The sequence below is a fragment of the Lytechinus pictus genome, chromosome 4 (genome assembly GCF_037042905.1).
Source record: "Lytechinus pictus isolate F3 Inbred chromosome 4, Lp3.0, whole genome shotgun sequence".
NCBI classification, from domain to species: Eukaryota; Metazoa; Echinodermata; class Echinoidea; order Temnopleuroida; family Toxopneustidae; genus Lytechinus; species Lytechinus pictus.
The window spans coordinates 16,097,102-16,119,215 of record NC_087248.1 but is presented as its reverse complement, the minus strand read 5'-3'; the positions used below and the strand labels follow the sequence as shown (position 1 = coordinate 16,119,215).

At 36.7% G+C, this 22,114-nt stretch overlaps 1 protein-coding gene across 1 annotated transcript; it reads left to right on the top strand.

Annotated features, from left to right (window-relative positions):
* Positions 1-7,106: 7,106 nt before the first annotated feature.
* Positions 7,107-14,993, top strand: LOC129259451 (monocarboxylate transporter 12-like). The gene is made up of 4 exons (XM_064098955.1): positions 7,107-7,475; positions 9,458-9,598; positions 11,039-11,902; positions 12,327-14,993. The coding sequence occupies exons 1-4, from the start codon at positions 7,271-7,273 to the stop codon at positions 12,449-12,451; spliced, it is 1,335 nt and encodes a 444-aa protein (XP_063955025.1). The 5' UTR covers positions 7,107-7,270; the 3' UTR covers positions 12,452-14,993.
* The last annotated feature ends 7,121 nt before the right edge of the window (positions 14,994-22,114 follow it).

The following is a 22,114-nucleotide window of genomic DNA, read 5'->3' as shown; positions in this document are numbered from 1 at the left end:
AAGTTTTGGAAAATGTCCTAAATAAAGAGTTTAAAGGCCTCGTAACATGGATGAATAATAACGATCTAAAGATCAATTACGACAAAAATGTATGCATGTTACTTGGAACATGCTTAAAAGGCATTCTCTTTTGAATTATTTACATTACCCAATTTTTGCAAATGTTAGGTCAATACTTTTGTTCATTTTTGTTTGTAATTGTATTTATGTATTTGTAATTTTTATGTGAAAAAAGGAAAGAAATGAAATAAATCAATAAATCTATAAGAAAATAGCTCTAAATGATATCTTGGTATTCATGTAAATGACAAATTACGATGGGATGTTCACATCGAAAAGATTTGAACTAAGCAAGATTAGTAAAACGGTAAGTTATGTAGTTAGATTAAGACAGTATGTGAACATGTCTGAACTTAAATTGATGTATAGATCTATCTTATTACCCCATTTTGATTATAGAGATGTAATTTGGCAGTCTACCAGAAAAATTGTTTATCAAAACTGCAGAAAATCCAAAATGGGGCTAGACGGATAATAACCAATGTTAACCCATGCTCTCATACTTCTACGAACCAAATTCACAGCCGCCTTTACTAACAAACTCTATTTGACAGGCAAAAAAAAAACATCTCCTGCTCTTCACTTATATAAAGTATTACATAACTTGAGCCCAGATATACCAGAATATTTGAAAGATAGATTCGGTTTTAAATCTCTTATCATCTTTATGAACTTTACACACTATAAGTTCTTATTAATTTGTACCTGTTGCCCGGGGGGCCACTTCCATTGACGAATGGATACCATGCGCGACCACGGGGTCTTGAAAAGCACCCTTAACACGTATTTTCCATATTCTGAAAATGCACCCCTTAACAAGTATTGGCGTGTGAAACCCTACCCTTAACAAGTATTGGAAACAAATACTATTGGCAAGTATTCTCAGAACTGAGCCCGTAAGCAAGTACAGCGATGTATTTTCCATATTCTGAAAAGGCACCCCTTAACAAGTATTGGAAACAAAACGATACTCTTAGCAAGTATTCCCTGAAATGAACCCCTTTAAACAAGTACATAGATATTTTATTGTTATGTCACGCGTCCGTCGGTCGTCGGTTTTACCTTTAGACACCATTATTTTGGTTTATTACGGCCCCACTTTCCACACCTTTCGCAAATCGGACTCTAAGCACGTAGTGTTGGGGCAAAAAGGACATCCTTTATAAAATATTTTGATTTTGTTTTTTCATCCCCGCTTATTTGACCCTAAACACGTATATTTTCCGAGCGAAATAGATACCCTTTTTTCAATATTTGTTGTGTTTTTGACACCCTTATCACGTTACGTACGTAACGTGCCCTATCTTGAAAAAAATATCATTTTTACGTGTTTTTTGGTCGCGCATGGTATCCACTCGTCAATGTAAGTGCCCCCACCCCCGACCTGTTGTTTATGTTTATATATATATATATATATTGTTCTTTACATATATGTTTTATTTTAATTTTGTTCTGTAATTCGTTTTCTCATCAATAGATTTTATTTCATGTTATGGTTTGTCATTGTCTTGCATTGCACTGGCTCCATGAAAAACAGCAGCAACAATTATAGCTGCGGCTGAATTTGGGCTATCAGCCGCAATTTTATCTTGTTTGTATATACTGTACATTTTTTATTTGTAAAATTGTATATCTTTAATCTTACGGAAATAAAAACAACAACAACAAAAACTGCTCGGAATGTTTACTTAATTCATGTCTTATTACATACAATTTCCAAAGGTTTGAGCTCGTGATTTCTCGCAACTTCTCGCAATTCCCTTTTAATAGTAATTAGGTCCATAATCACTAGCGTACCTACGGGGAGGGCAGGGGGTAGTCTGCCCCCCCCCCTGACGAGCCACCACCCATGCATGTATCCCTGCCCCCCTGACGAGCTTGAAAGACCTTTTTGCCCCCCCCCCCCCTGACGAAAATCCTGGAAAATCCTAGGTACACCACTGACCATAATAATAACTAAAAAGCGAGTTTTACAACTTCAGATTTCAATTTTTTTGCCAAACCGCTCGCTCGCTACCCTCACTCGCAAAAAATAAAACCTGTATATATATATATATATATATATATATATATATATATATATTATCAATCTGAAATCACTACAAAAAAATTACTCAACAATTACTACAAAACACACAACTTCTTAACACAAGATAATCTCATGGTGAAAATATCCGTTTAATTCCTCTCTGAACATGTGATGTGGAATTAGCATTGTTTAACCCTAATTCTCCTGGGGGCCATAATGCCCCCCCTCAACAATTTTCGCGAAATATCTGTTGCGCAAAATTTTTTGACCTCGCCGCTCACTGACTTTTTGACTCTATACACTGGCCAATCTACATACATTCCTAGTAGGCTACACAGGCCTACTAACTTTACCTGATGTAGCCCTGCTAGCCATTAAATCCATTTTTTGCACCACTTGATGACTAAACATATTGATATCAGTGAGAAATTGTTTGCTACTGAAGAGTTTGGCCAGGTATTCCATCCACTACTAGGGATTTCCCATATTACTTACAGGTGTCACGCGCGTAAAACATTCCCCATAGACTTGTGTGTTAAAATGGCACATTTAAAAAATTCATACAAAATAAATGTGAAATTAGAGGGTGGAATGTTTACTACCAATGGATAGGATATATATCTGACATTCCAAATCTGACCAGGAAAGGGTACCGTAGCCAGCTCATTTTAAAAATAAATCGCCATTTATGAAGATAACTATGAATCGATCGAATTCATCAACTGAAACAGTAAAATAGCCCTAATTATTCCGCCAGTCAAAAAATAGTTCCAAGTCACTTATTTATCTTCCCAATTTGGGCGAAGTAAGTTCAATAGTTACCATTTCTAGAATCAGTGTTAGATTTTGAATCACATTCATACATTTTTGTCAATCAGCAATATAAAATTGACAAAAATTCGAATGGGTTGGGTCGAACGAATATCTTTAGCCCTCCTGATGTAATTAGGCTCGTGGGACCTCCAGGTGATACTTTCTTTGTGTATGCAACAGGCAACACAAGAGGGCATAGTCTGAAGCTCTCAAAACCCAGATGCTTGACGAAGATCAGACAAGATGTTTTCAGTCAGCGTATCATAAACGACTGGAATTCGCTGCCCGAAGAGGTAGTCACTGCTCAGACGGTGAACAGTTTCAAAATAAGGCTAGACAAGGTGTGGGCAGACCAGCGGTACTGCTCACCCTATGATGCATAAACCACACTAATATTGAGGACGGTGCAGATTTCCAAGCTAGAGTGCTATGAAGATACCTAACTAACGAGAAGGATGAAGGACTTGAACTGGAAGCACGACTGCTGGGATCATCAGCATTCTTCCAGAATCTCGGGTAAAGGTAAAGGTAAAACAAATTGTGTTTTTACCGATACCGAAATACATTTTGCCCGTATATACCATAGATTACGGCATGGGCGGAAATCCCAGGGGGGACAGGGGGGACGTGTCCCCCCTACTCAAAATAGTAGGGGGGACACAATATCAAATGTCCCCCCTACTATTTTTTTCTTTTATGAGGGTAAGAAATACAACATCATTCTAAATCGAAATAAAACATGTATCTTGGGACGAGTTGGGACGAGATGACCGTACTTTTGGGATGATAACCTTTTTTTTGCTTGTCAAATTTTCCCGCCCCTTGTCCGTTGTCCCCATAGGCGGATCCAGTGGGCCGAGGGCCCCCCCTATTGGCGGATTAGAAAAAGGAAAAAGGGAAAGAAAGAAGGAAAAGGAAAAAAGGGGGGAAAAGAGAGGAGAAAAAGAAAAGAAGGACGACGAGTGCATAAAATAAGATGAGAGGAAGACTTGGAAAATAAAAAGAATCTTTCGTGCCACTATATAAAATTTTCGCTCTCGCTTCGCGCTCGCATTGTCTGTTAGGTGATTTACATATCTTGTTCAATATGGAGCTCAAATATCAAGTTTGGAAGTCATTATACAAAACATATTTCACCTCGGAAATCGAACTTTCATTATTTTGTGTAATTTACAAATTGATTTTTTAAAAGAGCTCTGTAAAAATGTCAGTTTTATGGTCTGAATAATTTTATCAACATTTGCTGCTTGCGCTGCGTGCTCGCAAATTTTGATTTATCAGGTACCTATTATTTTCGTGTCTTCCATAAAGTTTTCAAAATATCCCTTTTCAGGTCTGATTGTCAAGACGTATCAGCTAGCGCTGCACGCTGGCATTTTGATTGGCGAGTTATGTATGATTCAATATTGATTATACAACAAACTACTTAAAATCCCCTTTTCATGACAGTTTATCAAAAATTTTAGCTCGCGATTTGGGCTCGCATCAATCGTTAAAAATATATTAACTGTTGCATCCTATTCATAGTTACGAAAGTGAAATGTCCAGTTTTTATGCCATAATATCATCAGATTTCGCGCCCTCATTAGGCATTAATAAATATGATATTAATTTGATAATTAAATTGTCCCTTTTGTTTCATCTCGCGCTTAGCAAGAGGAATAGGAAGATAGTCATCATTTTCATGACATGGCGTAAGGATGTCCCGGTCCTAATAATAAGTAATAATAATAAAAATTTTAGCTTTTTTTTTTAGTGCGATCCATATCCACCTTACAATTTTCTTACAAAGTGCTTGAAATATAAAGCTGTAATTGACTCTTTTTTCAGATCGGAATATCAAAGTTTCATGATTTTTATGATTAAAGATGTATTTAGAATGCCCAGATTCTATGTCTAAATATGAAACACGCGCGCATGTTTATTCAAATACTCAACTTGTTCTCTGTTTAAATCATTATCCAGTTTCAGATCACAATATCAAAATTTTTCTGCTCCCGCTTTGTGCTCGCATTATTAATGTAGGAAGACCCCCTATATTACTCATCCTTTTCATGATTTACAAAACATTGATTTTGATTGATTTATTTTATTTAAACACGATAAAAAGCCCTCGATCAGCCTATGGCTGTTTACAAAACATGAACAGAGTGGCCCATTTTAAGGTCTAAATCTCGAAAAAAAATTCTGCTTGCGCTTCGCGCTCGCATCAATTGTTGAATTATATAGCTATCCTGTTCACGATTACAAAAATTGATTAAAAATTTCCATTCTTTCTTTAGAAATTATCAAAAATGTAACGCCTTCATGGCTAAGTGCAAGCAGTCCTTAACAGGTACATTTTCAACAGGTACCATTTCAAAACGTATATAAAAATTTTCTGCTCGCGCTTTGCGCTCGCTTTATTAATACTCATCCTTTTCATGATTTACAAAACATGAATAGAGTGTCTCGTTCAGTAAATATTATAGGACTAAATCTCGAAATTTTCCGCTCGCGCTTCGCGCTCGCATCAATTGTCTACTTATATACCTATTCTGCTTGAGTTACAAAAAGTGCTTAGAATTTCCATTCTTTAGGTGAAAATGTCAAAAAAAAATCAGCTCGCGCTTCGCGCTCGCATTATTTGATTGTTAAATGCTAACTGCACGCAGTCTTTAACAGGTATCTTTTCCATCAGTTCATTTCTGCTCGCGCTTTGCGTTCGTAGTAATTATTAAGTTGCATACACATTTTTTCAGGATAACAAACATTGCCCAGAATGTTCAGATTTTAGGAAAAAATACATAAAATTTCCAAAAAGTAGCTCGCGCTTCGCGCTCGCATCATATAAACAAGGATTATGATATTATATTTGAATTTATAAGAATAAAGCTAAGAAGTGACTAATGAGGACTACCCCTTCAAAGAAACAAACACTAATCATCTTCGAGCTGCCGATCGGGGAAAATATGGCTGAAACAAATTTCCGCCCCCCCCCCCCCTATTGGCGAAGGCTGGATCCGCCCCTGTGTCCCCCCTACCTTTTGGGAGAGATTTCCGCCCCTGGATTACGGTGAGGCAGACTCACCAACAAAAGCGATACGAGAAGCCGATGTAAGCTATTGTGTTGGGATTGTGTTATCTCGAATGAAATACCATTGATCGCTTTATAGTCGGTTTCGTGAGTGTGACTGTGACATAGAGGTTTGTTTTGGTCTCGTTTTAGCGCAATATCACGTTCACATTTTGACATATTTTCCCTCTTTCTAAGCAGAGGCGATGGTCGGACAGCGCTCTGCGGCCGCTTTTCACCAAAATTGCGGATCATTGGAGCAGAACAATGCGACCGGAACGGCGTAACGGAAAATATGCGAAGCCTTGGAGCGAATTTATTTATTCTTTTTCTCGATAAGAAGAAAATGCTATGCTTTGGAGCGGCTTTCTTTGTTCTTTTTCTCAATAAGACAAAAATTATATGCCTTGGGGAATGATGTGACAGTGTGTGAACTATTCGTAAATAATGCGTAAACATGTCGTGCCTATGCATAAACATTTCGTGAATATGACGTGAACATGTCGGGACCATGGTACCAGCCCAGGGATCCATGATGGTACGAACCACTGACATACTTCGTGCCCCGCATTGTCACGAATGTGCATGATCGAATCGTGCCAATGCGGTGACCAAAAATAAGTGTCATGGATGCACGGGCCTAATCACTAGTGGCAGGCCATAGATATTCATTCGAGCCAACCCATTGCTATTTTTTTTTTTTTGATATGGCTGATTGACAAAGTGTATGCATATGGTTGTCCATCTAACACTGATTCTATTTTTGGTAATTACTGAACTTCCTTTTCCCAAATTGGGAAGAAATATCACCAATTTTGGACTATATTTTGACTGCATGGCGGAAGGATTAGGGCTATTTTGCTGTTTGAGGTGATGAATCTGCTCCCCCCGACGATGTCTTCAAACACGCCAATTTATTTTTAAAATGGGCCAGTCGAGGGACCCTTTTCTGGTTAGATATGGATTGCCAGATATAAATCCTATCCACTGGTAGTAAACATTCGACCCCCGAATTTCATCCTTATTTTTTATGAATTTTTTAAAGTGCCAATTTAACACACGAGTCTATGGGGAATGAATTAGGCCTGTGATGCCTCATACCCGCAAATTGAGGGCAGAGGTTACCACACCCGAGATTGGCAAAAGGTAGCTGTGCAGTGAGCCCTATTCTTGAACGTGCAAGTGGGCGGCATACAACATAACGCCATGGCGCCGCGCTCTCGTTATACACAGTCGAATGATGTTTGTAATTCTTGTATGTTGAGTGTATAGTGATTCCTGAAGGAAAAAATAACAGTTGAACGAAAAAGGTGATGCCAATTCAAGGAGACAATATGAGAAGAAATATGACCAACAGAGTCTTTATCCTTATTGGTAATTGGTTGTGTCATTTTCTGGAGGTGGGGACATTGAAATCCTTTTCTGTCCTCCTCAATCACATCACCAGAGATCTTGAATCCACAACGGGACGAGTTGGAATGTTCGTTGGCATGCACCATGCTGTCACTATGATGTCAGGTAATACTGAATAAATGTAGAGTCCGATTATTCTTCTATAATCGCATAAATGTGTTGTTGTCCTTGAAATCTGTTGAAGTACTGTAATGTAATGTGCGGCCCAGTTTATCAAGTTCGGAATCAGATGAATTTTTATCCGGGAGTTTTATTTTTCATTCCTTCGAATTACCTTTCAGGTACTTTTATTTAAAAAAAATCCTCGCGTAGCTTTCAACCAAAGATAAATTTATCAGTGTGTAACTGTCAAGTGAAGATGAATTTATCCTTGCATCAGCATGCAAGATTAATTAATCCTTATAATTGTAATTAATTTGTATATTTGTATGAAACAATGCTGTTCCCATTTGTTTCATTTATTGTTCAAGAATTGCAAACATAAATTGAATTCCCAAACGTCATTAAATAAAGTGATTGGAGAGAATATGTAGAAGAACAACTTAGATATGTTGTGAAATATTGTGGAATGATCTTGATGAAAATATGAAAAATTAACGAATTTTGAAAACATTTATTTTTCATTAAATTACCCTTAAGTAATTATAGTGCAAATGACATAGATACTCGAATCGTCACTTTGTTTTATAGGAATAAATTTCGGCACACATTTTATCGAATAAACACAAATTCAAATTGAGAGATATTCCAAATTTTGCCCATGGGGGCCGTTGCCTGGGTGTCATTCAAAGAATGACAGTCCTTGGTCGCAATCGTGGCATTGTCCAAATTTAGTTGGCCCAAGTAAAAATCAGCAATCGACAAAAAAGAAAAGATTTAACATTGGACCCGTTAATTATGCCGCTTACAAGGGAATAATATTGGTGATTTATTTTATTACAAGCTTTAAAAAAAAGCAGATGAGTGCTCGCTCTACATTACCTGACACCATTTCAATTTATCTGTCAGTTAACCATAACATACACGTATGGTCTTCATAATTGTTGTTTAAATTGAAACGGTGTTTCCGTTATTAGTCAGACGGCGATGTGAATGGCCCGATTGCCTGGTTGATTGATCCGTGACATAATAAATACCAGGCTTGATATGTACTTTTATAAATACTATTGCATTCTAGGTAATTAATTTTATTTTATTTTATATTCTGGTAAGAATTTGTGCATTTTGACACCATTACCACCAACCTGCGCCTTTCCATCTCAGAGATACCATTATACATTATATATGAAAAGGTCATTGACCTTTGACCTTGAAAAAAAACCACTTTCCTCAACCCGTTTTCCTCCTAACTTTTTTTGGTAAAATGTTGACACCCATACCCACTCAAATCAGTTGAAAAACCATTTCCAATATTTTTTTTATTCCAGATTGGCTAGTTTGGGGTCTAATTTAGGGATACTATATAACAGTGGCTCCATTTCTTTCCGATTAATTATTCGGATAAAGAACATGAACATTTCTTACAAATAAAATAATTTCTTCCAGCAAATATACTTGGAATTTTGTACTATCGATATGACCGATAAGGTTTTATAGTCATATATATATATATATATATATATATATATATATATATATATATATATACAATCTCTAAGTTCCATACTCTTTTGACGAACCTTGGTCTTTAATTCCCGGGGAACTTGACCCTCCGCCTTCTGGGGAATAGTAATCTTTAAAAAAATATGTTTTTGATGTACATGTTTATGTATCAAAATTCTGTAATTACTTGTTACATGTAAATTGAATAAAATTGAAATAAATCTAAGCAATAAGCATTCCAATATTGATTATAAAATAAATCTCTTAGCTGGATTTGAAGTGCAAGGAGATTTCAGAACAAAAGAAAATTCACTCGATGTGAGTATCCAAAATGTCACGGGGCATGACCTCATAATGACAATCTACAAACAGTATAAGGACTGTCTACAGACCATCCATAAAACTTTATAGACCTTTCTCTATGAGAATTATAGCTCTAATTTTCCGTATAAGATTGAGGATATCCTATTCTTAATTGCACACAGGTGTTATTGCAAAAGTGCTTCTCCGTCGCTATTCCCCTCGTTCCTTGGCTATTATTGGTGGAATTACAGGATCGTTAGGACTCATGGCAAGTTCCCAAGTCAATAACGATATTTACTTTGCGATCTGTCTTATTTTCTCAGGTAAGGAATGGAATCTTAGCATTAAGTCTAAGGGAGCCGGTCGGCAATTATCTCGTGTCAATTTCCCAGTTTTGCTTGCCTTAAGCGGTAAGGGGTGTAGGCCTACATGTCGTCATATACACTGACTTACACAAAGGTCCCCTATCATCAAACATGCCAAAGGCACGTCTCCGCAATGTCTCAGAGAGTAAAGTGGCGCGCCGTTTCCAACATAAGAGGGTTTTTCGTTCTTTGCCTAACAGTCGCGAGGACCAGTCTCCAAGTAGCCACTGCGACATCTCTGATACTGCTATTAGTTGCAGCAAGCTTAGACATGCTTCCGAGACATCGCAGCGACTACTTGGATAGTTTGCAGTAACAGCCCCGCGACAGTCGAGCAAAGTGCTTGTCTAGAGACAACTCTTTGGTTAGACCGAAGAAACTTTTATTTTGAAGACGTCTCCTCGACGCTGAGACATCATAGATAGGGGCCTACCTCTAAGAGACGCAGGCCAAACACCAAGTTGACGTCTCAATTATGTCCCATGGGCTTTCTGGTCTCCTGTAGGTCTCCGCGACGTCTCTGATATTTCGTAGAGACATCGCGGAGACGTCTCAAAGGTCGAGGATGTAATTAATCTCCGCGACTTTTCTGCTACTAAGGTGTGGTCTCGAAAACGTAGCGGAGACATCGCGAAGACTGGAAAAGGTATCCTAAACGACGTCTTCAAAGAAACAAACTTGTTTGATTTTCTCGCAAATCTTCAGACACTCGATAATTTTGGGGGGATATGTCGCATACGTCGCAGAGACGTCTCTGCAATTAAACTTAAAGTCGCAAACAGGTCTCGAAATAGTTAAAATCCAAGTGAGAAAAGGCGATGCACCGAAGAAACGATTATGTTGGAGACGTCCCCGCGACTGTAGTCTCTTAGACGTAGCAGAGACGTCTCATTCTGCGAGAAACTAGGCCTACGCTCCCTTAAGATCATCACCGCATTTTAGAACTTTGTATTCCTGCGACCGCGCACCTTTTCTTTTCAAGTATGACAGTACACTCCCATAGGGTTGTACTCTGATGGAAACACGAGAACGATGCAAAGGAGCGGGACCACCAGAAGCCCCTCCACACTCCCTAGTAGTTGATAAATTTTGAAAGGCAATGGTCGACTTGGCAGAACTATGCTTCCTCTCAACAAGAACCAATTTTTACAAGGCGAACCCGGCCCCTGCAAGAAATATGCTTGTACACGCCGGAGGAACCTACCAGTTGGTTTAAGTCATGAAAATAAATGTATGACTTATCTCCTCCATTTGTAACAAAATTTTAATTTGCCATCAATAACCAATTTTATGAAACAAGTTATCCGCATATCATACACCAAATTATAGATATGTAATAGTCTTGAAATCAACGCATTTGCATGAAATGGATAAGCTATTATATCATTTTCTTTGCAGGACTAGGGATGTCCTTGACGTTCATTCCGAACGCGGTGTCATTGGTTTATGCCTATGAGGATCAATACATGTTGCCTTTCTCAGTTGGCTCAATGGGTGCCGGGATGGGTATGTTGATCCTACCATTGTTAACACAGAAAATTTTGGAGGCCTACAACTGGCGATGTACTGTTCTCATCCTCGGGGCATTAAATCTTAACACGGTTGTCTGTGGATCATGTCTGGACCCAACTACTTTGAACAGCGGTAAAACATCACCGCCGACTCCTCATAACTCTTCGACCAAGCCAGGCTCTATAAAGTATCAGGAAGATGACAATGATAGCGACTCAATGTTATTTCGGTGTTTCCACAATGTTTTGGATTTGATTAGGACTGCTTGTCGTGAAGCAGGTCTGCATGTCTTCAGCGAGTACCCTCTAATCATTTACGCATTTCTAGCAGCATGTCTTAATGGGATCTCGTATTCCGGTTGGACTGTGTTCGTCATGCCCAATGCAGAAGCGAAAGGCGTTGCTGAAGCAGTTGCTGTCTTGCTCTCTCTTGTAAGTGGAATAGCAAATACTGCAGGGCGACTAACGCCAGGACTCTTTAACTTTCTAAATGAAGATGTGTTTTCGTCAACGATCTTGTTCATCTTGTTTGGTATTATCGGTGCACTACCCCTTTGTTTAAATTGGATAGCAACTAGTTTCTCAACGTTATGCGTCTTTGCTGCGATCAGTGGTTTTGCTTTGGGGGCAAAGACGGTCCTGAAGAGTACCAATGCAATACAGTATGTTCCACGATATCTATCTCCTACGGCTCTCTCTTTCGCTTTGATAAGTGCAGGACTTGGTGAAATAGGAGGAGGGTGGATAACAGGTAGGCTTAATGGGAGTAACAAGAAAACACTGATATACTACTGAGTTTGGGCAGCTGCCCATGACCGCGAAATGTTCTACTTATCTCTACAAAAAATGAGTTGAGTTTCACTCGTTTTTCACTACCATTTTCCTACTAGTAACGTCAATCAGTCAAGCTGGAGTGATTTCCGAGTGAAAGAAATTGTAAGGACGAATCTTTCACACAAATTTCACTTATTGAAAGGGTTAAATTCACTCAACAACAAGTGAAAGCCACTCTTAATCTGGTGAACTCTGATTATATATTTTGCTGATATTTTAAACTGAAATTGTATGTTTGCATTAACACGAAAATATTAAGATACGAAGTTGCATTTGAAACAAATACTTATCTGTGTATATATGACGTTCTTTCATTTCATTTTTCTTGTTTCATTCTTCAGGACTCATATTTGACATGACGGGTTCCATGGACACGGCTTTTCTTTTCCTTGGATGTGCAGATATTTTCTGCGTCATTATCCTCACCTTAGGCATACTACATGAAAAGATCCTTTTATCGAAATGAGTAACTTCGCCAATAGTATAATGTGTGGTGTTTAGTTTGTGTGTGTGTGTGTGTTGTAATACATGAGGCCTTTTCTGGTGGATGTTTACTTGCGAACATAGTGTCATTATTAAACAATCATGGTTTGCAGGGCTTCCAATTAAGTCTCTCCGAATGTCAGGTAGACTTCCTGAACATTGACTAATTTTCGAACGAAACTGCAGATTTTGAACATCTCCCCAATTATATTCATGCATGGATTTCTTTCATTGGATATGAATAAACAAACAATACAATCAAAAGAGTTTAGTTCATATTTTTCAAATGATTGCAACAATCTGGCAAGAAAAGTCCCTGTAACTCATAAATCTTTTAACAGTTTTCTCGACAACCAAAACCCAAACTCTATATTTACAATCCTACTAACACAAGATAAATTATTAAAGGGATACTCCGGGCTGAAAATATTTAAATATTCAACTAAATAGAGTAAAATTAACTGAGCAAAATGTTGAAAATTTCATCAAAATAACGAAGTTATTGAATTTCAAAGTTTTAGCAATATTTTGTGAAGAAAGTTATATGCCCGTCATCAATGATATTCATTATGTGGGCTGATGATGTCACATCCCCACTTTCCCTTTTCTTATGTTATTACATGAAATCATAATTGTTTAATTTTTTCATAGTGTGAACAATGTGCCTCCTTTATAATGAAATAAGTTACCGCAATGAATATCTAATGCATTAAATCAGTTGTCAATCCAATTTGTTCAGTTCTTGGTAGAAAATATTTTAATCAACCTAATTTCATATAATAAAATACAAAAGAACAAGTGGGGATATGACATCATCAATGTGCTCATTGAATATTCATAAAGACATGCCTAGAACTGTTTCACCGGAATAATGCAAATCTTTAAATTGCCATAACTTTATTATTCCTTGTCCAATTTTGATCATTTTTCTTTGTGTGTGTTTTGTTTGTCTGATTTTTAAAATCTATTTATATCATGTTATTTTTAGCCCGGTGCACCCCTTTAATATTAACAATCTACAGACCAAGAAGCGCCCATGTTTCGATGGTTTTCCTAACTTCCTACATACGAAAATTATTTAAACTATAGTTGATGCTCTGTTGCACATATTTAATATTTCTATGAACACAGGGAAGGTACCTAATTTCATGTAAATAGCTAAAGTCATCCCTCTTTACAAAAATGTGATAATCAACTTGTTTCTACCTACCGCCCTATTTCATTGCTCACCTCGTAATCTTAAAAGAAACTTATACATACAGGTACAAGTTCGTTCTTTAATAAACACAGTATCTTTTCGAACTCGCAATTTGGGTTTCGCGAAAATCATAGCACTACGCATGCAATTCGGTCTTTTGTTAATAGAATCGCTACTTCCATAGATAAAGGTTGGTGACACCAATATTCTATTTAGTGATGAAAATTTTAACGACTTAAAGAAAACTATGAACGATGAATTACAATATGTCTCACAATGGTTTAATTGTAATAAGTTATCACTTAACACATCGAAGTCTAGTTTCATTTACTTTAGTTATAAGCAAAGTTTGATTACAGATGACACATTTCATCATCAAAATGAATAATGTCGCCATAAAACGTGTGCAATCGACATATTTCCTAGGGGTTGTTATTGACCAACTTTTAACATGGAATGAACATATACGAGTCATATCAAATAGAATATCAAGGAATATTGCTGTCATCAGCAAACTGCGCCTTTTCTTATATACCACAGTATATTTTGATTTTACTTTACAACTCGATGATTTTTCTTTATTTAATGTATTATAACACTGTCTGGGAGAACACATACCCACCAGGCTCCTTGGATTGTTGAAATTGCAAAAGAAGATTGTTAGAATATGTTGCATGTCTGATTTTAGTGCTCCCTCAAAACCACTTTAAAAAAACTTAATTTCCTTAATGTATATCAGTTGAATCAATATTGTATCGCATTAATGGTTTTTAAACATAAACAAAATGCCGTATAATCTTGCCTCTATGATGAATGGTAAAATAATTAATGCACAGTTATAACACTAGAAATCCTGAAAATTATTACGTTGTTAAAATACAGCATCTTCCTTTTCTTTTAAATTCAAAGGACCTTCCATTTGGAATTCTCTTCCCCGTAACATCAAACAGATTTCATATTTAAATTCCTTTAAATCCAAGCTAAAAAACTTTCTTTTTAATCGTTCATCTTAATTTAATTTATCCCATCGTATTTCCTTATTATTTTAAGTTTATTTTATCAATACAAGTCTTGAATTTTAAAGTTTACTGTCCATTGGGACTGCCTCAACAGAACCTTTGCTTTGTTCTTTTGCAGTTTCCCATTTCATGTTCATTTTTATGCATGTACTGTAAATAGCCTTGTTCAATCTTAGCCTCTCTTTTTTTTTAAATCTTACTTGCATCTTACTTGCATCTTACTTTGTATCTTTGTTTCTTTTTTCTTAATGTGTTTTTGTTATTTTTATACGCTAAATGTATTTTAATGGACTTGAATAAATCAATAGAAAAAAAATGAAAAAACTGTTGGTATTTTCCTGGATTTCTTCAAGGCCTTCGACACCATTAAACACAAAATACTACTTCATAAATTTTCTTTTTATGGTATTAGGGGGAAAGGCCTTGGAGTGGTTCAGGAGCTACATAACAGACAGGTCTCAATTTGTATCAGTTAAAAACGTTATATCATCTACTATATAAATTACATGTGGAGTACCACAGGGTAGCCTACTTGGTCCTCTTCTTTTTATTACTTATATTAATGACATTAAGAGAGTTCAAATTTTACTAACATTCATACTGATTGCTGACGATTCGAACATTTTCTTTTCCCATGAAAACGTAAACTAACTTGTAAGAACTGTAAACTCCGAACGTATACATGTGACTGATTTGATTAAGGCTAATAAACTATCACTTAACCTGCAAAATATGAATTTTATGCTTTTTAGTAACAAAATACCTACCTTACCAGACAATCTCATTTTCGATAACACTGTTCTTGAAAACGTTTCTGAGACCAGAATCCTGGGTGTTACTATTGACAATAAACTATCATGGAAACCACACATCGACGATATATGCAAGATAATTTCAAGAAACATCAGAATTATCAACAAACTCAAATATTTTCTTTCATCTCACACTCTCCTTACACAAAATCATACATATATATTACCTTACATTAATTATGTTATTTTGGCATGGCGTTGTGCAATCAAAACACAATTGCTGTTGTTGCAGAAGAGAGCCCTTGCGATCATTTTTTAAACTCAATTTAGATCGCACACAGATAACCTATTTTTCAAATATGATATCCTTAAAGTGAATGGTTTACTTTTTTTCCAACTCGCCCAATTTGTGTGTAAACTAAGTACAATTTTTTTTTTCAAATATGTTCTGTAAGAACGCCTATATACATGATTACCCAATGAGACAATGCAACTGTTATCACCTACCCCCAACCCGTATTATATTGCAAAAAAACTCTTTGTCTTTTTTGGACCAGTGTATTGGAAATCCTCGCCCAACGACTTTAAAGAATCTCCGAGTATTAATGTTTTCAAACGTAAATTTCAAAGGATTCTAATTTGTCAATACTTTTGGCCATGGGCAGTAGCCCCAACAAGTCAAGCTAACTTATGCATTAACACACTGAAATAGACGAGTTCGGGATTTCTTTGAACCACTAACCTAACTTGGATAACAGAAAAATGACAAAATGTTCTGTAATAAAAGTAATTTTTCATATTTCAACATCATAATGGATCCGAATAGATATTGATATGATTCGTATATAGTTTAATGTAAATGATATAATAATAACAACTAGTGTTCATTTTTTCAGAGTTATACCTCATTGCAGCTAGTCCAAGTGGGTACCAGGTTCCTTAATTAGTTTATATGGTAACGGGTACCGCATGAATTTTGAAATGTGCAGCGAATCAGGGATTTAAATTCATAGGTGTTTCTTAGGTACCATTATATTGACCTGTTTTGAAGGGGAAATTCACCCTGACAAATGGTTTACTGTAAAAATAGCAGAAAAATGTATTGGTGAATGTTTGCGGAAAACCCATCAAAGATTAAGAAAGCTATTAGAAGTTTGAGTTTTTGATCTGTGACGTCATATACTAGTGACTATCGCGCATTTTATGCACCAAAATGTCTATTTTTCAATTTTTTAATCAGTGGTTCATGATTGCTAAAAAAAAATCTTTTAGGAGCGGATGTGAAATTATTTGTATGTTAATATACTTAAGGTACAATTAAAACCATTTTCCTTTTTTTTTTCTTTTTTTTGAAAATGGCATTTCACTGATGTGTTTTATTACACCATAAATATGGGGAAAACTGCTCGCAAATGACGTCCCCATTAACATGTAAAATTTTAGTAGCTTTTTAAATCTTTGATGGATTCCCTAAAACCCTCACCAATATCATTTTGATAAACTTTATGTCAATGTGAATTTCCCCTGTAATGAATTAAGTACAATATTTGGGATTTAAAGTGTTCTTCAAATTTAAATATTAGAAGAGCGATTTGACATGAGAAGGTCGTGCATGTAAGTCAAGAAAAAAAAAAGAAATACCAACTCAAGTATCATTTTTACCTCAGCCATTTTTACCTCTGCCATTATTACCGCTGCAATTTATTCCTCTGCCATTTTTACCTCTGCCATTTTTACCTCTGCCATTTTTACCTCTGCCGTTTTTACCTTTGCCATTTTTACCTCTGCCATTTTTACTTTTGCCATATTTACCTCTGCCATATTTACACTGAGCCAATTTGGCAGTCTACCAGCAAAAATTGTTTATCAAAACTGCAGAAAATCCCAAACGGGGCTGGACGGATAATAACCAATGTTAACCCATACCCGGGACCCATACTCTCATACTTCTATGCGAACCAAATTCACAGCCGCCTTGACTAGCAAACTCTATTTGACAGGCAAAAATACATCTCCTACTCTTCACTTATAAAGTATTAAATAACTTGACCCCAGACATGCCAGAATATTTGAAAGACAGATTCGGTTTTAACCAAATTCAGATTATTGTAAAAGAACATTCGTGTACAGAGCTTCCTCGGAATATAAGATATTTATATATATATATATCTTTTCATATATGTTTTACTTTGTTTTATTTAAGTTTTGTTCTGTAATTCGTTATTTTCAGGCTATGATTTGTCATATTAATTGTCTTACATTGCAATGGCTCCATGGAAGACCAGCAGCAACAATTATAGTTGCAGCTGAATATGGGCTACCAGTCGTAATTTTGTCTTGCTTGTATATACTGTACATTTTTTATTTGTACAATTGTATATTTTTTATCTTACGGAAATAAAAACAACAACAACTGCTCGGAATGTTTACTTTTCATGTCTTATTACATAAAATTTCCAAAGGTTTGAGCTCGTGATTCGCGCTCGCAACATCTCGCATACAAGGATGCCCTTTTAACAGTAATTACTACTTAGGTCCGTAATAATGACTAAAAAGCGAGTTTTACAACTTACGATTTGAATTTTTTCCGAACCGCTCGCTCGCTACCCTCGCTCGCGTAAAAAATTAAAACCTAAATACAATGTATATATATTATCAATCTGAAATCACTTCAAAAAAACTTGCTCAACTTAATAACTACAAAACTGACAACTTCTTCACACAGATGATAATCTCACGGTGAAAATATCCGTTTCCACCAAAATGCCCTTTTTGGCATATAAGTGCCCCTTTTGGCTCCCCCCGCCCCTAACGAAAATACCTTCCGCCGCCCCTGGTGCCACATTTTCGGACCTGTAAACGAATATTATGTTGATAAGAACATGTCCTGTATCTTGGCAAACGTATTAATAGAGAGGAGCGTGAGAATAAATTTTGATTTGTATCAAACAACTGAGAAAAATGAACAGGCATAAGCCGATAAATAAAAAAAATACATTGCTGGTAGGTTGTAATAAGTAAGTAAGCTACTTCTTCTTCTTCTTTTTCTTCTCCTTCTTCTTCCTCTTCCTCTTCCTCTACTACTTCCAGCAGTGGCGAAGCTAGGTTTTTTTCCTGGGGTCCTTGCTTTTTAATAAGGGGGGGAGAATTTCTGTGTGTGTATGTGTCACAGGGGCATTCGCCAATATCGGGTGGGGCCGATCGGCTGCTCAATGTTGATTTTTCTTTGTTTAAAGGGGTAGTCCTACATTCACTTCTTAGCTTTAATTATTTTTATAAAAAACAACAAAAATATGAAATAATTTCATACAAGCCCTATAAAAAAAAAGTGCGAAGCGCAAGCTATTTTTTCTTTTTTTTTAACTTACATGCATTTTTTGCTGTAAAAATAACATTCTGGGCAATGTTTGTGATCCTGAACAAGATCCGTATCGCGAACCCCAAGCGCGAGCAGAAATTTTTAATAAACGTTCTGGCCTGATCGAAAAGGGGCCTGTTGAGGACAGTTTGCAGTTACCCATGAAAAATATGATACATGTTTCAAAAATTTAATTATACGAGCGCGAAGCGCGAGCTGAACTTTTTTGACATTTCGACCTAAAAAATTGTCATTCAAAGCACTTTTCGTAATCATGAAAGGAATAGGTATGTAAACAATTCAAGTGCTTTGAATTGTCATTCAAAGCACTTTTCGTAATCATGAAAGGAATAGGTATGTAAACAATTAATGCGAGCGCGAAGCGCGCGGAAGAAAATTTAGATTTTAGACCTAAAATTTGTGTTTTGTAAATCATGAAAAGGATGGGTAATTGGGTATCTTCCTTTAATGCGAGCGTGCAGTGCAAGCAGAGAAGTTTTAAATAAAGAACAAGCTGCCTATATCAATAAACATGCGTGCGCCTGTTTTAGATTTAGACCTAGAATCTGGACATTTTGTATACATTTTTTACTCTTGAAGATCAATAATGCCAGCTCGAAGCACGAGCTGAAAAAGGGTCAATTTAAGCATTATTTCAAGCACTGTTTAGGAAAACTCTGAAGTGGATGTGAAGCGAAGCGCTAGCTGATGTTTTTTATTATCATTTTGACCTAGTACCGGGACAAGGACGCTTTGTCATCATATATAAAAAAAATTATGACTATAATTTTCCTATTTATTAGTCCTACGCGAAATGAAACTTGTCGATATTCCAATAGTGAAAAGGGTTGATTTAGTTATGACTATTCATGGAAAATGTTATTTTCTTATTTGTTAATCTAATATGCTTATATAATGAGATCGTGGAATTTGTTGATTATTCAGGCTTGAAAACTGGACATTTTAAGCATTTTGTAGTTATAAATAGAAGCATGGGTTAATACATTTTAACATTAATGCAAACGCTAATCGCGAGCCGATTTTTTTTTATTAACTGTAATGAAAATGGGATTTTAGGGAGCTTGTTATAGAATATACATAACTCACCGAGCAAATTTCGAGCGCACAGCGCTAGCTGATAGGCCTAGATTTTGAGAATCACATCTGAAAAGGGACTCATATTTTGAGATCTTTGTAATACAAGAAGACAATAGGAACTTTGCAAATCAAATAATGCCGACCCGGCGTGCAGCGTGAGCTGAAAATGTTAATATTTAGACCATAAAACATTTTACAGAGCACTTGAAAAAAAAATCAATTTGTAAATTGTATATAGTGCCATGAAAGATCTTTTTTGAAAGTCTTCCCCTCACCTTATTTTATTCACTCGTCTTCCTCTTATTTTCCTCTGCTTTTTTCTTCTATCTTTCCCTTTTTTTTCTTTCTTTCTCTCCCCCCCCCCTTTTTTGGGGGGGCTCAGCCAATTTTTTCAGGGGGGGCACCTGGTGGCACACTAAATCTCAGGGGGCATGTCCCCCCCCCCCCCCCCTTCGCCGTAGCTACGCGACAGACTACTTCTCCTTTTTCTATTTATTCTTTTCATATTCTTTTAATTCTTCGATCCTGACTAAATAAACCCTCGAAAAAATACGGCACGAGTTTTCGGTTCCTTTCGTATTTTCCTTTCGCCGTAGATGGCGTTATCAATTTAGAGAATATCAAGATGGCCAAGTTTGAGTACGACGAGTCGGGAGGAACTTCCCTTTATTTTCTGGTTTCTTTCTATGCACTGGTCCTTTTTCCATTGACGTATTACTTATGGCCTTCTAAGCACAAAAAGGGTGAGTATGTAATCTGTTAATTTGAGTTGTGCTTTGCAAATATAAATTAGTTATAGAGATTGCGACTGTGACTTGAGTGTGAATCTTCCGATTGCCGTATGGCGATGGCCTTTCATTCCCACGTTAAAAGACACGTAAACTTATCGTGAACCCTAAGCGCTAGCACAGTAGCAGTAGCATGCCATAGCGTAGGGACCTCATCCCCGGGCCGATGGCTATGGCAGCCGGCTGAGTGAGCTGTTGTGACCATGACTGTCTGCAGCTGTGACGTTGTGCCGCGCTCATCGAGTCTTTACTGTAGAAACTCTATATACACCAGTCGGTGGACTATACTTTAAGTTTATCAGAAGAAGAACTCACCTATGGTCTGGAGTCATTACATTTGTTGCGCACAGCCACAGGAAAGGTTTTTTGCCAAAAATCGGACGCAGTTCCCAAATAAAGTTGTGCACCACGTCCACGATCAATTTCGGCAATTCAAATCGCGCTCTAAGTCTAAACCCCATAATAATTGCGGCCATATTAGCTAATATGCCCAGCCGCCATTAATACCGCTCATCTAAGTTAGGTACGCTACTCTAGCGCGAGAGGGCGCGATTTTCGCGTCATCATTTTCGCGTACGAAAATGGCGACAAGCTGCTTCGGGAGCCGGTGCGAGCAATAACGGCAAGCCCTACTTGAGTCTCCTGTCTAGGATGGTAAACGTATATCAATGGGAATGAAAACGATGACATCATTTTCCCAATGCATTCAGCTATACTGCACGGTAAGCTCTTGCGACGGAGGGTCGAGATCGGAACAAAAATTGCACTAAAACAGTCTGTAAGTACAGTTTATGCATCAAATCATCATTATATGTTATTTTCATGGAATTATCAGACATATTACGCTAAAAATACATATGCTACTCGAAAATTGAAGTCGTAAGCTTTCATTTCTTACCTCATTCATGGCAGCATTTCTTGCCACCATTTGCCACGGACGAATGTTAAACGCCCTTGCTATTTGTTTCGTGGGATTTTCGTGGGCCTTTTGGCGACGCGTTTCGCGGGCTAATTTATGGCGGCTGCTAGGGTTTTTGGTTGCCCGCGGTGTGTAGTCCTGCGCATTGGAATTTGTGTAGCAGACCGTCTACCGTGATATGTCTGGTATTTCTTTGATTTAAAAAAACTTTTTCTCTTTTATAAATTAGGAATTGAAAACCAGACACAAATGTAGAAATCAGAAATACATCCCACACTGACACACATTCATTTTGATTGAATAAAATATTGGAAAAAAATGGCAAATGACGCAACAACTTTCTGAATCTTCTCGAACCTAATTTTAGCCTTTACTTTAGGTAATTTACTTTAGTCTTGATTTATTATTTGATGATTATATTCTGTTGAAAATTCATGTAACATGATTTCTTTTGGCCTAATCAAACTTAAATTTTTTATTATTTTAAAAATGAATGGCCTAGATCTAATTTAAT